The sequence below is a fragment of the Podarcis melisellensis genome, assembly GCF_964234715.1.
Source record: "Podarcis melisellensis genome assembly, chromosome: 11".
NCBI classification, from domain to species: Eukaryota; Metazoa; Chordata; class Lepidosauria; order Squamata; family Lacertidae; genus Podarcis; species Podarcis melisellensis.
Genome location: NC_138543.1, coordinates 21,122,715 through 21,144,544, shown reverse-complemented (window position 1 = coordinate 21,144,544; position 21,830 = coordinate 21,122,715). Strand labels below are relative to the sequence as shown.

The window sequence follows — 21,830 nt, the reverse complement described above, 5'->3', positions numbered from 1 at the left end:
TATCGTATGTCCTACATAAAATGACAATGTTCTCCAACCCATTTCACCATTGTATGCACAGAAGTCGCATTTCTTTCAACTTGATGTTGAAGAGACAGTTTTTCTACACCTGTTACCTTTTCAGCAATTGGACAACTTCTGGCAGAATTTAATGACTAACATTTGCTTCTTCATTTATAGGTCTCTCTTGCTAGCTGAGCTTGAAAAGGAGGAAAAGGAAAAAGACTGGTATTATGCTCAGCTTCAGAATCTGACGAAGAGGATAGATAGTCTTCCTCTTACTGAAAACGTAAGTGGTAATTGTAGCGACATATTCAGCCCAATACAATCAGTATAAATTCAATTCCCAACACTGCCCAAGTGGAAGCAGCTCACAAAATGAATCCTTACCACAGTCTCCCCTGCAGCTCTCAAGAAATCTTTTGCAGAGGTGGGGTGGGGTCAGACCAAACATTGTGGGCTGTGACATATGGGGCTGCAGTGAAAAGACAGAATTGCCCCAGTTCAAGTGGAAGCATCTTTGCACTCCACAGGTGCAAAGTTATTCTGCCCGTTTTTAGGCAATTGACTCCTCCAGCTTCAGCAACACATCCATGATTTTTGATTGACTTCTTTGGAGATGCTTTTCAGAGAGCACAAGAGGCTGTAAAGCGGGGCGGGGAAAACATCACTTTTGTGAGCTCCATTTTTCTTCTTAATCGATTTTTCTTAAAGTTTTCACAATACAATAAAATAATGTCTAGAATAGATAGAATTGAAAAGAGAAATGGGGGGGAGGAAGAAAAGAACACACAGATAAGAAACACCAAGGATAAAGATGGGGGAAACTTCTGATTCTCTGTCTGCTGGTTACCTTAGAAAAGGTCTATTTAAGGCACTCAGTCTATCTTCTCCGCTTTGTTAAACCATACTTCTTTATTATTAATAATAATTAGCTTTACATCCATTAGTTCCCATCACCATTCCTCTGTATTGGATAATAGTAATTTTTTCCATCCATGTCCATATTAGAATTTCTCCACTGTGGTCACATATTGGAGCATCGCAACATTGGTGTTTTAAAAATTAACTCCTGCGCAAAAGGCCACACATACTTAAAGAGAATGGGGTAAAAGTGAGAACTTATACAACCATACCAATACCAGCTTCTGTTTGCTTTTAGACTAATATCAGCATAGAAGGGGGAAATATCAAGCTATCTGGTCCCTCTTCCCCCTTCCACGTAGGAGTCTAGTCTAGAACTTTTTCCCAGCCTTATGCAGTGTATCATTAGCTTATTTGGCAGTCTTCATGTTAGCATTAATAAAATTGCTTCTCGGAATGATTTACAATGGAACTTGATGCCAAACTGCAAAAATAATTAGTGTGCATTATAGACTTAGTTATGCTTTGTTGGGAAATTAGCCAGTTGTATGTGGATGACGCAGGTGGCGCTGTGGGTTAAAGCCTCAGCGCCTAGGACTTGCCGATCGAAAGGTCGGCGGTTCGAATCCCTGCGGTGGGGTGCGCTCCCGCTGCTCGGTCCCAGCGCCTGCCAACCTAGCAGTTCGAAAGCACCTCCGGGTGCAAGTAGATAAATAGGGACCGCTTACCAGCGGGAAGGTAAACGGCGTTTCCGTGTGCGGCTCTGGCTCGCCAGAGCAGCGATGTCACGCTGGCCACATGACCCGGAAGTGTCTCCGGACAGCGCTGGCCCCTGGCCTCTTAAGTGAGATGGGCGCACAACCCCAGAGTCTGTCAAGACTGGCCCATACGGGCAGGGGTACCTTTACCTTTACCTTTATGTGGTTGAGCAGTCACCGCTATAGGGGTTCAGAGTTACGTGTTTTCTCTAAATCTGTATGCTTCATCTATATCCAAGAATTGTGACATGATACTTGGTTTATTGAGATCTGACTTTTAAAAAGTTCCTAGCCTTCATGGCAGGAGCTAAAATATAAAAATGTGAAAGGCTGAATTTGTATGCAAGGTCTCAAGGCATCCTTGTTTTTTGTTTAAATTTGTAACTCAATATATCTCAACTATTCAGTATTAAAACAATCAAAGGATGGGGCTCTATGGACTGTATAGCTTCTTATACTTCCCACATTCCACAACCTAAAGACAGGTGAGGCTAAAAAGAAACTGTGTGAATGGGAAGAGGATTCCTTACCTGACTAGTATACTTCGGTATCTGTCCTTCCAACATCCCAAGAAGTTTCAAAAAGGAAAGTAGAGGAATAATGGGACCTTCAAGCTTGCAGATATTGGGATGGCATCTTACTACATTAGGGAAGGGAGTTAAGAAGTCAGCAAAATGCATGTAAATATTTTAATTGCCTTTTACATCTTTATAGATTTTCTTTTTTGAATGGCCTCAATCTGCCAATGTTGCAGTCTTTGTCATATTGGGCAAGAGACATTAATGAGGTGGTGTTCTAAGTTATAGACATAGGATCTTCATTTTTAAATTAATTGTTATTATATGAATGGTTTATCAGCAACATAACTGAATGTATTTTGGTTCTAGTTCTCCTTGCAGACAGATATGACTAGAAGACAATTGGAGTATGAAGCAAGGCAGATCAGGGCTGCTATGGAAGAACAGCTAGGCACTTGCCAAGACATGGAGAAGAGAGCACAGGTAATTATATAACAAGGTTTTACAAGATTTGAAAGGGTGTCTGTGCCAACAGTAAACTTAGTTGGCTTTCATAAAACTATAGTGCATAAATTTCTGACTGCCTCACCAAATAATATTTCTCTGCCTGTAGCAGGGGTAAGGAACCTATGTTCACTCATGGGGCGGGGTGCATGCCTGGGGGGGCGGGGCAGAAGCAAAATCAGAGGGGGTGCACTTTCTCCTTCATTCTTGCACATGCACCCATACATTTTCACTGTCTTGCAATGCACACACTTTATTCTCCCTTCCCTCCTTAGCCCTGCTTCCCCATGCAGGCTTTTGAAACACTCCCATTTGGTACTAGTGGGGGCTTTTATGAAACCTAATTGCTTCATAAAGGTGGGGGATCAGCCTTCATGGGAAGGGGAGAATTAACCCTTTCCTGTCTAGCATAGATCCTTTACAAACAGGCACCTTTTGATAGTAACACGGATTTTTAAAAGTTTGATTGCTGTGGATGGGTAGGCAACAAGGTTATAAACCTGTATCTGAACTTCGTTTTTCCAAGGTGAGAGTTGCTAGAATTCAACAAATTGAAAAGGATATTCTACGTATAAGACAACTCTTGCAGTCCCAAGCTGCTGAAGCAGAGGTTAGTATTTATTTCCTGCCCTTTATTTATGTACTGTACATGCATGTTTGAAACAAATAAGTAGACCTGACTGAACAAGGAGCACCTTCTGTATAAATTCTGTATTTTTCGCCCTATAGGACGCACTTTTTCACCTCCAAAAATGAAGGGGAAATCTGTGTGCGTCCTATGGGGCGAATGCAGGCTTTCGCTGAAGTGTGGAGAGCGAGAGGGGTCGGTGCGCACCGACCCCTCTCGCTCTCCAGGCTTCAGGAAGCTATCAACAAGCCTGGGGAGTCCACGGGAGTTCCCGCAAGGCTCCCTTAGGCTGCAGATAGCAGCCTGCTGCCCGGAGCGCAGGGTGTGCTGAAGCAGAGTGCCCCACGCTTCAGGCAGATATCCGTGGCTGGGGGGGGGATTTCCCCCCCTTTATTTCCCTCCCCAAAAACTAGATGCGTCCTATGGGCCGGTGCGTCCTATAGGGCGAAAAATACGGTAACTAATAACTCTTTGTGGTTACTCACCTGTGGCTGAGCAATTTTGTGTTGCTTTAGTCAAGACAGCAGTTTCCTTGTTTAAAGAACTCGTATCCTGCTTTTCATCTTCGAGCGTGACGTATTCAAGGTAGCTCATATGATCCATCACTAAAACAGATCAATAAGAGATACATTACAGTTTACTCTTGCTTTAAAGCTACATGGTATCAGTCATAAGAGAGAAACTCAAAGTAGCCACTGCTCAGCAATCCTAGACTGGCCATGAGATCAAATAAATTGTGCTGTTGGTGTTTTTATCTTCATTTTTTAATGAACCCTTTCGGCCTCTGAGAGAGAAAATGCTCAGAGTTCAGGTATAGATGTGTACAGAATTTTTAATCTCTATCACCTATGGTCTTTTTAATTATTGTGAGAGTTTGGAACCCTTTGCTAGCTATTGTATTCCATGTCTGAAGTTTTATAGCTTTTGTAGTGAGGTCCTGCCAAAATATGTACAGGAAGTTGCATTCAGTTGCAGGGCAGGTAGAGACACAAGTGCCAGTGCCCAATTGGGACTTCTAAAGTGCACTTGTTGGCACCTCTTTGGGTTAGTCTACTCCTTCCCAGGGACGTGGGTGGCGCTGTGGGTTAAACCACAGAGCCTAGGACTTGCCGATCAGAAGGTCGGTGATTCGAATCCCCACAACGGGGTGAGTTCCCGTTGCTCGGTCCCTGCTCCTGCCAACCTAGCAGTTCAAAAGCACGTCAAAGTGCAAGTAGATAAATAGGTACCGCTATGGCGGGAAGGTAAACAGTGTTTCCATGCGCTGCTCTGGTTTGCCAGAAGCAGCTTAGTCATGCTAGCCACATGACCCGGAAGCTGTACACTGGCTCCCTCGGCCAATAAAGCGAGATGAGTGCCGCAACCCCAGAGTTGGTCACGACTGGACCTAATGGTCAGGGGTCCTTTTACCTTTACTCCTTCCCAAAGTGAACCAGGTGATGAGCTGATAAGCAGTGACTCCAAGCCTGCTGGATTGACTGTGCAACAGAGTGCCCAGTGAGCAGCTGTTCTCTGCAGAAAGCAGGCTTGAAATCACTGCCTGTCAGCTGATTGACAGTAAAGTCAAGCTTCACTTGGCTTGGATTTACTTTTATAGTGCAGTACAAAGGAAAAATTGGTCACTTGATATCAGATGATTGGCAGGTGGGTAGGGCTCTGTCCATCTGTTATAATGGCCTGCTAGGAAGAAACCCAGGATCTGGCTGGCAGGTTGTATCCAGTTCCCAACTCCTTGTCTACGTTACCTGGTAATTGTTCTGTGAGGTTTCCGACAGACACATTTCCCACCCTATCTGGCAATATCAGGGAGCCAATATGAGTTTGGTTTTGGTTTTTGCATGAAAGCATATGCTCTACCACTGAAATACTGCCCGTCCCAGTCTCTAAGCTATGATAGAAGATCTGGAGTACTACATGTGTTCATTTCTCTTTCCTTCTTATTTCATGTCCAGATTTCCTCCTTTCACTCCTATTCACCACTTCCCCTTACATTTCAGGCTCCAGTACTTTTCCTTTTAGACATCTGTCCAATACTGGACTGATTTTGCAGACTTGGCTGTTTTAAATTGACTGTTCCCTTAGCTTTTATTTTAGTGATGCTATACCTATGATTGATTATTGTTTTTGGTGGTTTTGCTCTTCTTTGTTGTAGATTTCTATTAGATCTGTACAGGTTTTTTGGTATGGCAGCATTGTAGGATGTTTTCTTCAGCTGCTTTGAATATAAGTGCTTTAAATAAATTATGGCACTAACCATGATTAATTTCAAATAAGAGTTTGCAAACTTTTAGCAGAAGATTAAAACTAATTATGTTGGCTTCATGCCTGTCAGACATACTGGATCCTGGTTAGCTGTAAAAAGTGAGAGGGGTGAGATGCTGGGTTCAGTAAAACAGCACTTTATAAAGAGAGTTACATTTTGCTGAAAATGAAACTTATAGATGACTAAATAATGGAATTCAATGATTTGAATATCTGTTAAGATGGTTGCTAGACAGCCAATTTGGCTTGGAAAACACTAAGAGAATTAAGATTCCCTGTGTTACTTGTATTAGAACTCCCTGACCACACATCCTAAGATACAACAACATGATTTGTGTGATTAACTGGGCTGGAAAATTATTTATTGTTTCTTGCTACCAGCCTTAATTTTTAGGTGTCGACTGTGCATGGGTATGTATGAATACCTTTTCTGTGTCTTTAGTAGCAGATTCTTAGTCTGCTGTGACTCCCCTCCTCCCTTTAAGCTGGTAAGATGGTCTTTGTCAAACTGTGTTTCTCAAATTCTGTTAACCAAAAACTTTTAAAAGGGGTCTCCCTCAACACAGAAATGCACACACACAATATATTTTCTATGTTTGACCCACTGTCCCCTCTCCCCTCCCCAGTAATTAAGCTTGAAAAATGACTTTAATGCAGCTGATAGGTATTTTTATATAAAGATTATCTCTTGCTTTTTCTTTATTATTTGGTTAATTAGCATATTTTGTATGTTTGGTTACTCCCCCACCCCCGCCAATACAAAGTTTCCCTCCCAACTCCCTTTTGCTTTTTCGTGTTGTTTTAATCGTGTTCAGCTTAGTTCTGCTGCTTGCTATTTTCAGTAGATTCTTTCTTAACGTTTGAAGGCATGCTTGCTTGACAGATGTCTTGGTGGGGGAGGGGGGAGCAGGAGAAAGCTGAGAAGGCTTACTCTGAAATGTAATTGATTAATTTATATAAATGTGTTTCTATCACTGTGTAATGTCATATGCAATATAAGTGTAGCTCACATTTAATAAAAACATAAGAGCATAAGAAGGGCCATTCTGGATCAGACAAAAGGCCCATCCTGTTCTGACAGCTGCCAACTAGATTCCTGTAGGAAGCCTGTAAGCAGGATGTGAGTGCAAAAGCACTCTTCCTACTCTTCATTCCCAGCAACTGGCAATAATCCAGGGATGCCAACAGGATTTCCTGGACCTGTCTGCTGTATGTGGATTAGGGCCCCTACACTCCCCCTCCCTGTCTCACAATCCAGTGGCAAGAACTGCTGCATATGTACTTATATTTACTTAGCCTAGCCTAGCCTATTTCACAGGGCTGTTGCAAATATAAAAAGTTTGGGAGGGGAGGGAAATGTACAAGTTGCTGGATAAAAATGCAAGATGCAAATATATGTCAAACAGCACATAGTTAAACTGCGTAAAACACTCACATAGGAGGCAGTGAAGGGCACCAATTTGCCTGGCTTTCAAAGGGAATTAAACAAATTCATGGAGGATAAGGCTATTCTCTGGCTCCACAGTTTCTTGAATACAGTTTGCTGTATTCCCAAAGGACGGGGAGGGTTTCATTGCACTTTCAGGCATTTCATAGAAAAGGGATTGGCCACTGTGAGAAGAGGATGCTGGGCTAGATGGGTCATTGTCCAGCAGGTCTTTTCTTAAATTCTTCAGTAATGTCATTCAAAGATAATGTAAAGGAAGCCAGAATCTTCCTTGCTTTAACTGCAATGTTTCATAGGCCTGATGTTTACAAGATGGGTGGGGTATAAATAATAATAATTTATTATTATTATTATTATTATTATTATTATTATTATTATTATTATTACCAAAATGGGAAAATCTTTTTTGCCAACCCTTATATATTATAACCGGCCAAAAATACTTTTAAGTATGTGGATATCTGAACTACCAACTCTCAGCCTGGCCTACGTCACAGGGCTGTTGTGAATATAAAAAAGGGAAGGGGAAGACAGTGATCACAGCCTGGGAAGAAAACCAAGATACATATACAGTCAACTTGCATCTTGTGCATATTTAACTTGTGCAATTTCAGCTTTACATGCTCCATAGTCGGCCTGCTGAAATTGCACAAGCAATTGGGAAGCTTTTAATGTTTGGTGTATTACAGTATTTTAATATTTTTTTGGAAGCCACCCAGAGTGGCTGGGGAAGCCCAGCCAGATGGTCGGGGTATACATATTATTATTATTATTATTATTATTATTATTATTATTATTATTATTATTTCTTTCCACACTGGGTTTTCTTGGCGCAGAAAGAGCTTTTAAGTTCTCAGACTTGCTTACCGAGCTCTGGGAAGCTCTTGCACAGGCTCTGGGAGTCTCTTAGCAGTGGTGCTGCCTGCCAAGTGCTGAAGCATTAGAACTGCCTACGCATTTTGTGCTCTGACTTCCTTCAGAATTGTCCAGTTGACTGTGTTTTAAAGCACTTGTATCCCCCTGTTGGCCTTGCTGCCCCTGTAGCAGAAGGAGAACATATATCCATGACTACTAGCCACAATGGCCAGCTTTATCCTTCATGAATTCATCTAACCTTCCACTAAAACCATCCAAGTTGGTAGCCATTACTACAGCATGTGGACGTGAATTCCATAATTTAACTATGTACTGTGTGAATAAGTACTTCCTTAGTCTCTCCTAAATCTTTCAACATTTAGCTTCAGTGGAAGTCCCTGAGTTCTGACTTTTATCATGGATGGAGGGGGAGAAAAAGATTGAACATACAGTGGTACCTTGGGTTACATACACTTCAGGTTAAGAACAGACCTCCAGAACGAATTAAGTTCTTAATCCGAGGTACCACTGTACTGGATTATTACTGTAGATTATTTTGTGTCCCAGTTTATTCTCTAATAGCCCCATGTTCAATTTAATTATTGCCATTAGCTTCAGCCATAGAACCGCACAGTCTAATACAGCACTGAACTTCTTGAAATGCACATGGCCATACAATGTTTGTAGGCGGTAGGGATCTAACCTTTTTTTATAGTGGGGCCAGTGATTCCTTTAAAACTGTTCTATAGTGTTTTTTTTTCATAAGGGATGTATAAATGAAGCTTCAGACAGTAAAAAACTGAATAAAGGTGTATCTCCTGTTCTGTATGCAGTTCTTTGTGCATTTGAGTCACTTTTTAAAATAAAATTTCACAACCTTTAAGATGGTATGAAAAAAAATCTGGGTTTTATTTTCTATATATTGGTTTGCCTTTTTAATAGGAAAAAGCACTGTTACGTTGCCCAATTTTATTCATTGAGTTGCAGAACAATTAGTCTGGGGACAAACCACTTGTCTAAATTTCTTTCACGTTAAGATGGATGCTCTGACATGTGTCATGCTATAACTAAATTATGGAAAGCTTCCAAATAGTACAAAACGGGCATACTATGTGTATTTTGGGCTATCCACCCAGAAGGTGTTTCTATTTGATTGCGAAGCGTAAGTAATATTTTAACTGTTCCAGTCATAGCCTCCAGTAAGTGCATAGATCATGTGACATTGCAGAGGAGACAGTTGTTTGCTCCAATTCTGTTACATTTCTGATAGTGATGTGAGCACAGCTGGTGGAGGATGGTGTTTTGTATCTCACAGCAAATCCTTTGTCTTCTAGAGCTATAATCCTCAGAGGACATGCTTCACTTTCATCCTGCAGTTTTGCTAAGGCGGTCGCTCTCGGCTGCTAATTATTGAGGCTAGAGGTTATGAAAAATAAAGCATAGTTCAGTGGTTCGTGAAGCTACAGCATTGACGTGTTCACAGTTTTAAGCTTAAAGTGGAAGCGTACTCCATTTCTGTGCGTAATGTCGCAAACTCTTACATTGACAGAGGACACCTCCAAGCAAGCACGATGCAGGCTCGCATGAAGCTGAGAGGCAAAATGAAGGTCAAGGAGCAGCAGAAATCAGCGTGGCAACTGCTGGCAGTAGTCAGGTAAAGTCAACATTTTATTTATAAGTAATGCTTCAACATATGGTACTTGGGGAGGTGGGATATAGTGATTCTGCTATGGCAGTATAATTGTGCGCGAATGGATTCCTTCAGGTGCACTAAATCAGAGAAGGCTTTGTGCTGGAGGAGATGAGTGCTCTTTAATCTGTTACAAAGGAATGTACCATGTAGATAGAATTTAAATGTTCTACACTGTAAGCAAGTACAAATCTTGGTCAGATTGCTATTGTGTGTAAATTTAAGGGAAAGGAGCCTTGCATGGCTATCAAATTCATGTTGATATAACCAGGTTTTCAAGTTAAAATGTGATTAATACAGGGAATTTTCTTTGATACTATTTTAAAATGGCTGCTAATTCTGCATTATTTTTATGGCTTCAAAGTCAAAGCTTATGATTATAAATTTGGGTGTGTGTGTGGAAGGTAGTGTTATAAACCACTAGAATAATAAATTATCAGTCAAATTGTTCATTTATATTGGAAGCAGATATATTTTTCATTATTTCCTGCTGTTCCTTTGCTATGTATATAATAATATGATTGTTGTCCAGTTGTGTTTTCATCATGTGGAATATTTTAAACATTCATTTAGACTGACATACAGTTTAAACCCGATTTGCCCTGATTTAAAACCAATTAGAAAAATGTTCTTGTAAATAAGATACAGCATAGCCTTGTATGGGACCTTAATGTGGATGAACTCAGGAGGTGATGAGAAAAGTGTCTTATAGCCAGAGAGCTTGGTATGAATAACCCTGGTGCTTTAGAACAATTCTGACTTTGCCTCATAAAAAATTGTGCTTATAGTATTAATCTTATTTCCCCACCCCCCTAGCTTTATGGATATGAGTCATTCAATCCATCTTGCTATGAGACATCTGGGGGATTACCTCCTTTTTATGCAAGGCCAGGAGGAAAAGGCTTAATGGATTGGGCACCAGTATTTCATTTCTGGAGCTATGGTCAACCTACCTTGTGGCAGAGGATATTATTACTAGAAGGCAAAAAAAATTTTTAAAAATAAAATACCCTGGTCAAGCCCAGACATTTTTTTGATAGTCAAATGAATATTATACTTGATGATTTGGCTACCATAGTATTTTTCAGAAGGCGACACTTCTTTCTGCATGACTGCACTGTTCTGCATGCGCTCTGCTGCATTTAGGGAGAGCAAATGAAATTCGCTGAAATGTGGATGCTCCTAAGTTAGCTAAAGGATAGAAGTGAACTTCATTTTTACAAGAAAAATCCATTTGGCGATGTGTTTCAATGGAGCAAATATTAAAATAAGAATAAAAAACTGCACCGCGTGAGATGAGAATAGAGTTGAAGACAGTAGGATGGGAATGTAGCAGAACTAGTTGTGTTGATGAGGGGAAAAAAGAGTATATTCAAGCAGGATCAGAAAGGGTTGTGGCAGAGGTAGAGTGAGTGTCCAGTAAGAGATGGGGATTGGTACATTCCAAGGACTCCTGTTTGCTACTATTTTAATAGGCTTGGGGTATATTTAACACTGGTTCTGTCTTCAGTAGGATTAGTTGAAAAATACAGTTCAGCATTATTTGGGTATTTTGTCAAATTCAGAGCTTTCTAACAATTTCTGGAAGAACAAATTGATTGGTCATCTTCATAATTGCCAATGTTTAAGCTCTATAGCTTATCCAAAGCAGGTTTGATTATTATAAGGAATTCAGTATTAGGTTCCATGGACACATCATTGCAGCTGCAGTGCTTTCGCTTGTGTGCTTTTCCAGCTATTTCTGTGGCAGAGGACAGCTTAGTGTAAAGACTCTCTTCTTTTGCTCTCTCATGATCACTGCCTTATTCATCATCATTTTTCCCTTATTTACACAACCAGTTTTACTGTAATTTTTTCATATTTTTCTGTCCTTCCTTGAATTGTTACATTTTTTAAAAAAATTGGTTAATATATTGCCTGTAGCAGGGTTGATCAACCTGTGTCCCTCTAGATACTGAAAAAGGACAGCTCCCATAATCTTTGGACCATTGGGCTAATATGACTGGGACTGATGGGAATTGGTAGTTCAACAACTGCTGTTAGCCACTCCTGGCCTAGAAGACCCACCTATATTTGAAGTAATGGTGAGGTATTTGTATGGGCAGGCTTTTCATGTGCCCCTTGGAGCAACTGTATGTGTAGAGCCATCCTTGGGCCACATAGATATAAACAATTCTATTAAATCTTTTAAATATATATGCATTCTGTGAGGGCCTTGGCTAGCAAGTGTCATTTACAAACCAAAATATTAGACAAGAACCTTACTATTTCAGTGAAGTCTTTGGATTTAAATTCTACCCGTCACAATTTTTTTTTAAAAAATTGAGTAAATATGCTACTGCTTTGCCATTCCCCTGGAATAAGCAGTACTTATGCAGAAAACATTTTAAAAAATGATTCTGAGCAAGGAGGCTGCCAGGAAGGAGGATGAGAGGAGCAAATTGCCTTTGGACCAAGCACAGAATTAAAAAGTCCACTGATTAAAGTCTGTCCCACTTTCATCTCTATACTGTTGGACCAAACAGCAAAGTGGCAAACTGCACTATCTGTTGCCCCATTGCTACTTCAGCTCTGAACTTTCTTTCATTCCTGGAAAATACTCACTAATGCAGGCAGCTGCCAAGCTTTTTGTCTTGCAACCGTTGGGGCAAAAAGAACACAATAAACACAGGTTTCCTAATATTGGGCTTGGTTACCTTGGCTGGAGAAATGCATGATGCACCCCCAATCCTTTGGAAAGTGGTGGGGGAGCAGATATGAGTGTGCTATAATAATTATGCCCACTACCCTTTTATATTACTTCTGCCATCATTGTACAGGCAACTCCCCGTTTGCACGGGGGTTGTGTTCTGAAACACCATGTGCCTTGGCAGGGCACGTGTAAGCCCATTCCACCACTCCTTCTGGGGCCAAAAACTGTGTGTGTGCTGAACGCGTGCAAGCAGGGAGTTATTTGTATTCAAGTTGGATGTGGAGTGGATCTTTAGGGGCTGCATGTGCTTCCTTTCCACCATTTCTGGATTTCTTTTAATTTTGAAACAGCAGTAGGAATGTAGAGGAAGGTAAACATGACCTGACTTGCTTATGTGTTGAGAGTAAGATCTGGATCTGGGTGGAGAACCTCTGTCCTGGGGGCCTAATCAGACCTGTCAGGTCAACCCTAACCCTGCCAGGCAGTTGCAGCCAGGCCACACCCACCAGCCCTATACCTAATGACAGGTTCAAGGCAGGTAAACAACCTTCCTCTCCTGAAAGGGGTCTTCAGCTGCTGCTGCTCAGCTAATTGGCAGGGCCTGGAAAGTCCTGTGCAAAGGGCTGCACAATGGGGTCTTGCCAAGTGATTTGCAATGGGCTCCTTAAGAGCCTGCATCTAGCTGATTGTCTGGTCTTATGGTGCACTTTAAAAGGCATTTTACATTTCCCTGTGTGGTTTCACTTTGTTGTGACATCAGGTGATTGACAAGTGGGTAGTCCTAGGGTGGGCGGGCAAATAATGATCAGGTCTGCAAGCCAAAACCTTTCATAAAACGGTTTTAGAGTGCCCTAGTAAGAGCCCCCATTCCACTTGTCTCCCCAAAAGAAGAATATTAGAGGATCCCAGTGTGATTAATAACTGCTGCATCTCATAGGTGGAAGGCAAGAAACACCTTCATTCTGATAATAATGATAATAGTAATAATAATATTATTACTATTCTGGCTGGGGTATAAATAAAAACATAATGAAATTCTGCTTGGAAGCCAAAATCTTCCATCCTTGCGTCCTGTCCTCCTAATAGCCAAATGTTTGGTATTCACAATGATCTTTTGGGTGCTTGTACATGGAAAGGTTAATGGGATTTCTTACCCAAGTGGCTTTTCCTGGAGTGAAGTAATGATTAAATGGTAAGAGGATATTATGACCTTTGCCACATGATCTATCCTAACAAAACTGGGATGCAAGTTATTAATCATTTAATTGATGTGCTCAGTATTGAGTCCCCCAGATTAAATTAAGTTGATTCCTATTCGAAATTAGTAGAAATAGGATGTATATACTATATACAAATGTAAGCTTCTCACATTTATGGAGAAATGGTCTCCCTACTACAGAAACTTTGAAAAGGGCACCTTCATTGAGTTTTGCAATAATTTAAACTTAGTTGATCATCTAAAAGCCAAATAGTAAATAAACTAAACATCCTTTAACTGGACAGCAACCCAGCAAATGCTATGATGTCACAGTCACACTTAACTGATCACCCCTAAATGAAATTTGGGTAGTCACTTCATTGCCTAAAGGGAGAGGAGAAAGAGAGAGAGAATGCAATTGGTATGACTAAGCGCATCCCTGACATTGAGAAGGGTTGGTGGTGCAAGTGAAGGAGAAAAGAGCAGTAATGCTGAAATTGTGCTTGAAAATGCCACCTGGGAGCTGAATACCGCTGTGAGAGAGAATTGTGTTGGTTGGCCCAGGGGCTATGGTTAAGGGAATGAAATATTTTTCACAAAAAAATGTTACTTTGTGAGTGCAGCACTTCCTATTCTCGTATCCTCCAGTGTAAACGGTATGGTTACATTGTTAACAATAATTTAAAAGATTCTATTTTTGTCATTGCTGGCAAAATGGCTAACCGCTTGTTGCTTTTGTGACTCAGGGTCACAATGCAGCTTTCCCTCCTCTGGCACAATTAGATTTTTACAGGGTTGACATGTCAGCTTAGTTTAACCCTATCTTCTAAATCGTGTTGCCTTCTAAAATGCTGAAATTTTAAAATGATTTTGTGTTATGCTAATGCTTTCATCGCCAAATTGTTGATTAAACTCTTAGGGTTCAGCTGCTCGTATGGACCATGAGACATCAAGTGTTATGAGTTCTAGCAGCAGTTACTCTGTTCCTCGAAGACTGACAAATCACCTAGGTACTAAGGTAACCAAAGTTTGTCCCAGGCTATTAATGCCACATTTTACATTTAAAATATGTTACTTTTGAGAAAGGGTAGTAATAGTGATAGTCCCATTGAAGGAAAAAGGGGTTAGATAAAATAACTATAAAGTGTTGTGGTGTTATGGAAATTTGATTTGAAACCAAGCTGAATTTGAGTTTGTTGGTGCCTCTGGTAACCTCTCTCTTACATCATAGATGTTGGCTCATATTATGGATGTATTGTTTTATTGGTACTGTTGCTGCAAGTTTACCTTTGACTTGAACAATAAACTTAAATTGACTGATTGATTGATGTTCCCTTTCAAACTGTCTGGCAACCTCTAATTAGCTGATCTTTTTCTGTCCAACTGGGCAGTCATTTTGCAGGGAAAGTCTCATGCTGCTTTTGAAATATTATTGTGGCCCTTGAGATGGTTTCAGCTGCCCAGTATATACTGACGCATTGAGTGTGTCAGATGACCTTGTCATGTACAAAATCTAACAAGTCTGTCAATCTTTAGTAATTGCTTCAGCATTATAGAATGGGAGAATCAAAGCAGCTGCCACAATGCTATTACTAGTATTTCATGATGTGGCAATAGATTGCTGCTACATTAACAATATGAGGAGGGTGTCATTAAGCTTTTCTGAAAATGCATAATTGTTTATGAGTGCCCTGTCTTGTTTACAGACAAGAGTAACACATAGTGAATCCTCCACTAATTTTGGTGATACAGTTTGTACTACTATGCCAGCATTATTTTATCTGCCTAAAAATAGTGCAATACAGAATCTGTAATGTTGAGAGTTGTTAACTTAGGCCCAAAGGCTTAATTCATCATCAGTTCATCAAAAATTCTCCTGGTGGCATATGCCATGGCTTATACTTTAAAAATTGGTAACGTTTTTTAAAAATTGCTTCCTTTGCAGGTTGAAATGGTGTATTCATTGCTGTCCATGTTGGGTACTCATGATAAAGATGACATGTCACGAACTTTGCTAGCCATGTCTAGCTCCCAGGACAGCTGCATAGCTATGCGCCAGTCTGGATGTCTTCCGCTCCTCATTCAACTTCTGCATGGCAACGATAAAGACTCAGTGTTGTTGGGAAACTCCCGGGGTAGTAAGGAGGCCCGTGCCAGAGCCAGCGCAGCACTGCATAATATCATTCACTCGCAGCCTGACGATAAGCGAGGCAGGCGAGAAATCAGAGTCCTTCATCTTCTAGAACAAATCCGAGCTTACTGTGAAACGTGTTGGGAATGGCAGGAAGCACACGACCAAGGCATGGACCAAGACAAAAATCCAAGTACGTCACTGTGCTTAAAGCTTTTACTTGAAAACCAGCATGAAGTGTTTTTTCATGTTACGGCTTCAAATCTGAGTTCTTTGTAGAACAAGCAATTTCAAGCAAGCTGTGTGAGAGATGAGGCCTCTGGTTATGATTGGCAAATCTGCCCACTATAGCCCATGTCGCTTTTGCTTGGTTTTCCTATAATTCCACTCTGTTGCTACTTTAATCTTGCAAGGGAAGAAACTTTGCAGCAACATAACTGGCGAAGAAGGAAGACTGTAAGAACTGTAGTTGGCCTGGGGTGGAGGAAGGCAGGAGGGGTAGGCAAATTCCCCTATGATAACATTCCCCCATAATGCATTAGGGCTCCTAGGTCCAAGAGCAGAGACCCAGATTGGCTCCAAGCCCTTCCCTGCGACACATACTGAAGACTCCTCTCCTTACCTTGGCTTTTGACAGTTATTTTTTGTGAGCCACCTCCTCTGCTGAATTTATAGTGCTCTGCTCCAATTTTCCATCTGTTCTATATGCTGTTCTATATAATTGTTCTGATTTTCATCTGTTTTATGTTTTTATACGTTGTTATGTAGCCCGTTGTTATGTAACGTTGTTATGTAGTCTCACGGTGAAGGGCAGGTAATCTTATAAACAAATAATTTTTAAAAAGAGGCCCGAGTTCTTGTGTGGCGTTCCATGTATATAAGGAGGGGAAACCTTTTTGGCTCTGCAGGCCAGATCCTGGTCAGGTTTACCCTCATGAGCCAAATGTAGTAGGTGGATGAGGACACCCATTTGTCAATCACCTCATATGTTTTATTGTTGCTTTGAAGTCAATCTGACAATCACCTCATATGCTTTGTTGTTGCTTTGAAGTCCAGAACGACTACACAGTTATGCAGAATGTAGAAACTGTTTATTTCATAATTGTGTAGGGTTCCCCCCCCCCCCCATAATTAGGTTGTCTTTCAGGTGTCTAATAAACAGCCTCTCTAAACCTCTGTAAGCTTTGCTTTGTTAAATAACTAATTGATGAAGTAAATAGTAATTATTTTCCTTGTTCTGACAAGTGCCGGCTCCAGTTGACCATCAGATCTGTCCTGCAGTGTGTGTTCTTATGAAGCTTTCATTTGATGAAGAGCACCGTCATGCGATGAATGAACTTGGTAAGAGTGGAGCAAAAAGTATCGAGAGTATATGCTCAAGATCACATTACCTCTAACACATCACATTACGGATTAGTTAGAGCTTTAACAACCTGATGGTTTCCACAATCAGGAAGATAAAATGTTAGATTTTCTTCACCCTTTCAGTACATGAATGCTTACTGTTTTAAAATTGTTATCTAGGCCCTGGAGAATGTTGTAGCTCCTTCTATTTAGATAATTTATTGAGCTAGGTATCTTTATCCCCAACCCATTTGTTCCATAGCTACATAGCATATATGCAGGAAGAAACAACAGTGGTGCTGACAAGAGTAGTTGTTAGCAGCATACATGTTGCTTTTCTTCGAGTTGTGTTCACTTGCGACATTTGCATATAAGACATAGGGGGGACATTCATCTTTGAATGCTTAAAGAGTGTTTGTTATCCAAAAAACGCAATGTCTACAGATAGCAGGTTTTTTTCTGATTTGGAGCAAATTGGTTTGCTTTCTTTGGATTCTTAATACTTCCGTGAAATGCTCCCAGTTCTTTAAAAACAATTCTTAGTTGCTATAGTATGGATCCCTTGTATCCATCCCCTTGCTTTGTCTTTGGCCTTGGAAAATAAATGCCAATAATTATTTAGAATAAATTATTCGGAATATTTAGTATAAAATTACAGTGGTACCTCAGTTTACAAACTTAATCCATTCCGGAAGTCCGCTCTTAAAGTGAAACTGTTCCTAAAGTAAGGCATGCTTTCCCTAATGAGGCCTCCCGCCGCCGGTGTCCTTCCACCATTCAGCTCATTCTGCTTCTGTTCTTAGACCGAGGTAGAGTTCGCAAACCAGGACACTACTTCTGGTTTTGCAGAGTTCATAAACCGAATAGTTTGTAAACAGGACTGTTCTTAAACCAAGGTACCACTGTACTTAGAATAAATTATTTAGAATAAATTGTTTAGAAAAATAATTCTTTCTAACAAAAATTTCAACTATGTTTATAGGAGGATTGCAGGCCATTGCAGAATTGCTTCAAGTAGACTGTGAAATGTATGGGCTTACTAATGACCACTACAGTGTCACATTAAGACGATATGCTGGAATGGCTCTGACAAACTTAACTTTTGGAGATGTAGCAAATAAGGTAAGTTATTTTTTCTTTTGCTATTTAATAGTTTTAATATTAAGACTTTCAGCTTTTCAGCTGTTCTGTATATAATGGGCTGCTGTCATTAACTTCAGATGGCCGTGATACAGCTGCGCATGGAACAGAAAAATGTAGTTCTGCTTATTTCTTGATATTCCTCAGCAGACATTGACACAGCCACAATAACACAATTATGCTCTGTATTATTATCCTATGCCCTATGTTAATTAGTATTTTAATATTCTCCTTTGCTGCTTTTTTTAAAGGGTATTTTGTATAGGTCATGAAATAGTTGACTATATTTTTACATCTGCACTTTATTGTAATTCTTGAACCTGCCACTATTTGGAAATTTTAATCCATCTTATGATCTGATAAGCCAGTTAAGTCTTTACCTGGAGAAGGTGGATTTGGCCATGGTCATTCATGCCCTAGTCCACTCTAGGTTGAACTACAGTAATTTGTTTTATGTGAGACTGCCATTGAAGATTGTTCAGATACTTCAACTTATCCAGAATGGGGCTATTGGGGTTTTGGAAGGGTCAGAGATGATCAAAGCATATTGCTCTGATTTTGTACCAATTACAGTGGCTCACTATTTGTTTCCAGGCTAAATTCAAAGTGCTGCCCTTGATGTTTTAAAGCCCTAAACTGGCTGGGCCCTTCACTTCCCATATGAAAGAGAATTCCATTCCACTACAAAGGGTCTACTCTATTTGTGTGCCTTTGCCATCTCAACTGTTGTGAGGAAAGAGTTTTCTCAGTTGTGATGCCCACATAATGGAACAGCTTGCCTAAATAAGTGTACATTGAAGACCGTTTTAGTCCAGCATGTGCTCAACCAACTCTGCTTCTTTTATGAATGTTTTAAATCACTGTTACTTATTATTTTGTTCTTTTGCTGTGGATTTATATATTTACTGTTTTAGCTTTATGAGCTTTAGCTTTATGAGTAGCTGTGAGTGCACTTAGAGCAGAAAAGTTGGATAATAATTTTTATGTTGTTTTATGTCCTTTAATTCTGCTTGTAAAGAAAGTAACTTGTGACCTGTCAACATACTGCTTAATAATTTCTTTCATTATCTCCCTCTCTCTTTAATCAGGCTACGTTGTGTTCTATGAAAGGTTGCATGAGAGCCCTTGTTGCCCAGTTAAAATCTGAAAGTGAAGATTTGCAGCAGGTAAATCTTACTTGTAGAACTTTTATCCTACTGTGCATTGCATAGTTTTTTAATTTTTTCATTAAAGAAACTTGATTGGGGCATCTTGATAGAACTGTACAACTTCTAATGTTAAGTGGGATTAGGCAAAGCCCAAGTATTTTATGTACTCCTTAATGTAATACAAGTTGATCCACATAGTCTGAAAGTTCTTAATTTACATGTATTTTATTTGCATGCAGCTTTTCCACCAAAAAAAAATGCTTAGAGTGGCTTAACAACAATGAAACAGGGATGCATTTCAAACAAATGCTACAAAAGCAGTTACATAATAACATAGCAAAACAATACCAGGTATAATAACAAGATTACTTGAAAGGAAAAAAAAATAACAAGATCACAGCATCTAATAGCAAAAGTAACAAGGGAGCTTCACAGCTTCACCATCTTCCCATGATGTGCTCACAGGGTGGGGTAGCTAGAAACACCCCTCCAATTTGTAATTTTACCACAGATACATAGAACTTGGAAAGAGTCATTCCAAAATATTCATCGGAATATTTGAAATCATATGTAGAGTAGAATTTGAAATTAAACTTTTGGGCTACTGAATTGAATTAAATTTTAAAATGAAACCCAATAAATCATGCACCCTAAACTGTTTCAGCAAATATTAAAGGGTAGAAAACAATAAAGTTAATAAAGCAGATTGAGCTTTTTTATTTTTCTATTTTGTGCAGGTCATTGCAAGCGTGTTGAGAAATTTGTCTTGGCGAGCAGATGTGAACAGTAAGAAGACACTTCGTGAAGTTGGAAGTGTGAAAGCACTGATGGAGTGTGCTTTGGAAGTTAAAAAGGTTACCGCAAAACCACATTTTTCAGTATTTTAAGTATATGAAATTATTTTTTTTGTTTCCTTATTCATAGAAGAAAAGTGTAATTATTCCTTCCAACAGCAAACTAAAATACCCACTAAAATTGAATGGTTTTGTTAGTAACATTGGATACAATCCTCTGTTTAGGCAGAAGTAATTCCCACTGAGTTCAGTGAGGCTAGCTCACTAATAATTAATTCCCACTGAGTTCAGTGAGGCTAGCTCACTAATAATTAACACTGGAGTGCCATTCTTTTATATGCAGCAGACAATGAAGTTGTTACCACTAGCAAAATAAACACTAACTAACTGGTCTCACTAATGGAACTGCAACAGGGCTCCCCCTCCCCCCAATTGTGCCCCCTTATATTGTGCTCGGGGACACAGGTGGCGCTGTGGGTTAAAGCCTCAGCGCCTAGGACTTGCTGATCGAAAGGTCGGCGGTTCGAATCCCTGCTGCGGGGTGCGCTCCCGCTGCTCGGTCCCAGCGCCTGCCAACCTAGCAGTTCGAAAGCACCTCCGGGTGCAAGTAGATAGGGACCGCTTACTAGCGGGAAGGTAAACGGCGTTTCCGTGTGCGGCTCTGGCTCGCCAGAGCAGCGATGTCACGCTGGCCACGTGACCCGGAAGTGTCTCCGGACAGCGCTGGCCCCTGGCCTCTTAAGTGAGATGGGCGCACAACCCCAGAGTCTGTCAAGACTGGCCCGTACGGGCAGGGGTACCTTTACCTTTACCTTATATTGTGCTCATGTTTATAATAGTGTTGGATTCCTCTCTTGATTATTATTTTTTTACCAGTGTCAAAACATTAATTTGTTTGGTTTAAGGTTGCATTTCAGCCCTCTTAATTCAGTGCGCTTGCTCTCTCTGCAGGAATCTACCCTAAAAAGCGTACTGAGTGCTTTATGGAATCTGTCAGCCCACTGCACTGAGAATAAAGCTGATATATGTGCTGTGGATGGTGCTCTTGCCTTTTTAGTTGGCACACTGACTTACCGGAGTCAAACAAATACTTTAGCTATCATTGAAAGTGGAGGGGGAATACTGCGTAATGTCTCCAGCTTGATTGCTACAAATGAGGACCACAGGTAAGTGTGCCATCTAGTTACCTAAGCAGTAAGCCATGCATTTTATGCAGCAGATGACATTTACTGGAAGGAGGCAGAGATTATGAGCAAAGTTATACTTGGTGTTGTTGTATGCTGCTACATAAATTATTGCTGCAGTGTTGTTGTTAGAAGCTCACTGCTCAGATGGCTGCAGCTTAATAATTTTCTCTGGAACATAAGTAAGCATTTTATTTGGTAAGAGATTCCTGTGCTGCTTGTGATAAAAAATGGTCCCAGTTTTACAAATATAAGATAATATAAAGGTAGTACATGATAAGCCCTGTTTTGAATAATGTGATTTGTACAGCACAAATCAACTTTATCTTAGTTGGTTAGTGTGGGATAAGCCTATTTAAAAGTAGGGATGTTCTTAGCTGAAACCTTGGCTGGAATCCAAAGGGATGCATACATATGAATGCACACATATGAATGCACACATCTTTCACTGCAGGTGGAACACTCTCAGAAAAGCTATCCCCATTGGTAATAGAACATTCAGAGTGACATCCCATGCAAGTGTAAGGGTCTGTTCCCAGAAGGCAAGCTCTGTGTGTGCATTTGGAAAAGCTTTATATTGTATTGAGTCTCCCCCAGTTTGGAGGTTTGCTGAATTCTTTGGTGGCCTTGTCCCCTGTTCCAACAGGGCACATGGTTTTGGAAAGTGGTTTGG

The 21,830-nt window shown here is 40.3% G+C and overlaps 1 protein-coding gene across 4 annotated transcripts in view; it reads left to right on the top strand.

Moving 5' to 3' along the window:
* APC (APC regulator of WNT signaling pathway) overlaps positions 1–21,830 on the top strand; it is a 62,388-nt gene that overhangs the window by 29,368 nt on the left and 11,190 nt on the right. For all 4 annotated transcript variants that reach the window (XM_081930349.1, XM_081930346.1, XM_081930347.1 and 1 more), the window contains 11 exons: positions 181–289; positions 2,510–2,623; positions 3,171–3,254; positions 9,386–9,490; positions 14,336–14,434; positions 15,362–15,740; positions 16,793–16,888; positions 17,874–18,013; positions 19,120–19,197; positions 19,917–20,033; positions 20,925–21,139. In XM_081930349.1, coding sequence (XP_081786475.1) covers positions 181–289; positions 2,510–2,623; positions 3,171–3,254; positions 9,386–9,490; positions 14,336–14,434; positions 15,362–15,740; positions 16,793–16,888; positions 17,874–18,013; positions 19,120–19,197; positions 19,917–20,033; positions 20,925–21,139 — 1,536 coding nt within the window. The remainder of the gene's footprint in view (positions 1–180; positions 290–2,509; positions 2,624–3,170; positions 3,255–9,385; positions 9,491–14,335; positions 14,435–15,361; positions 15,741–16,792; positions 16,889–17,873; positions 18,014–19,119; positions 19,198–19,916; positions 20,034–20,924; positions 21,140–21,830) is intronic.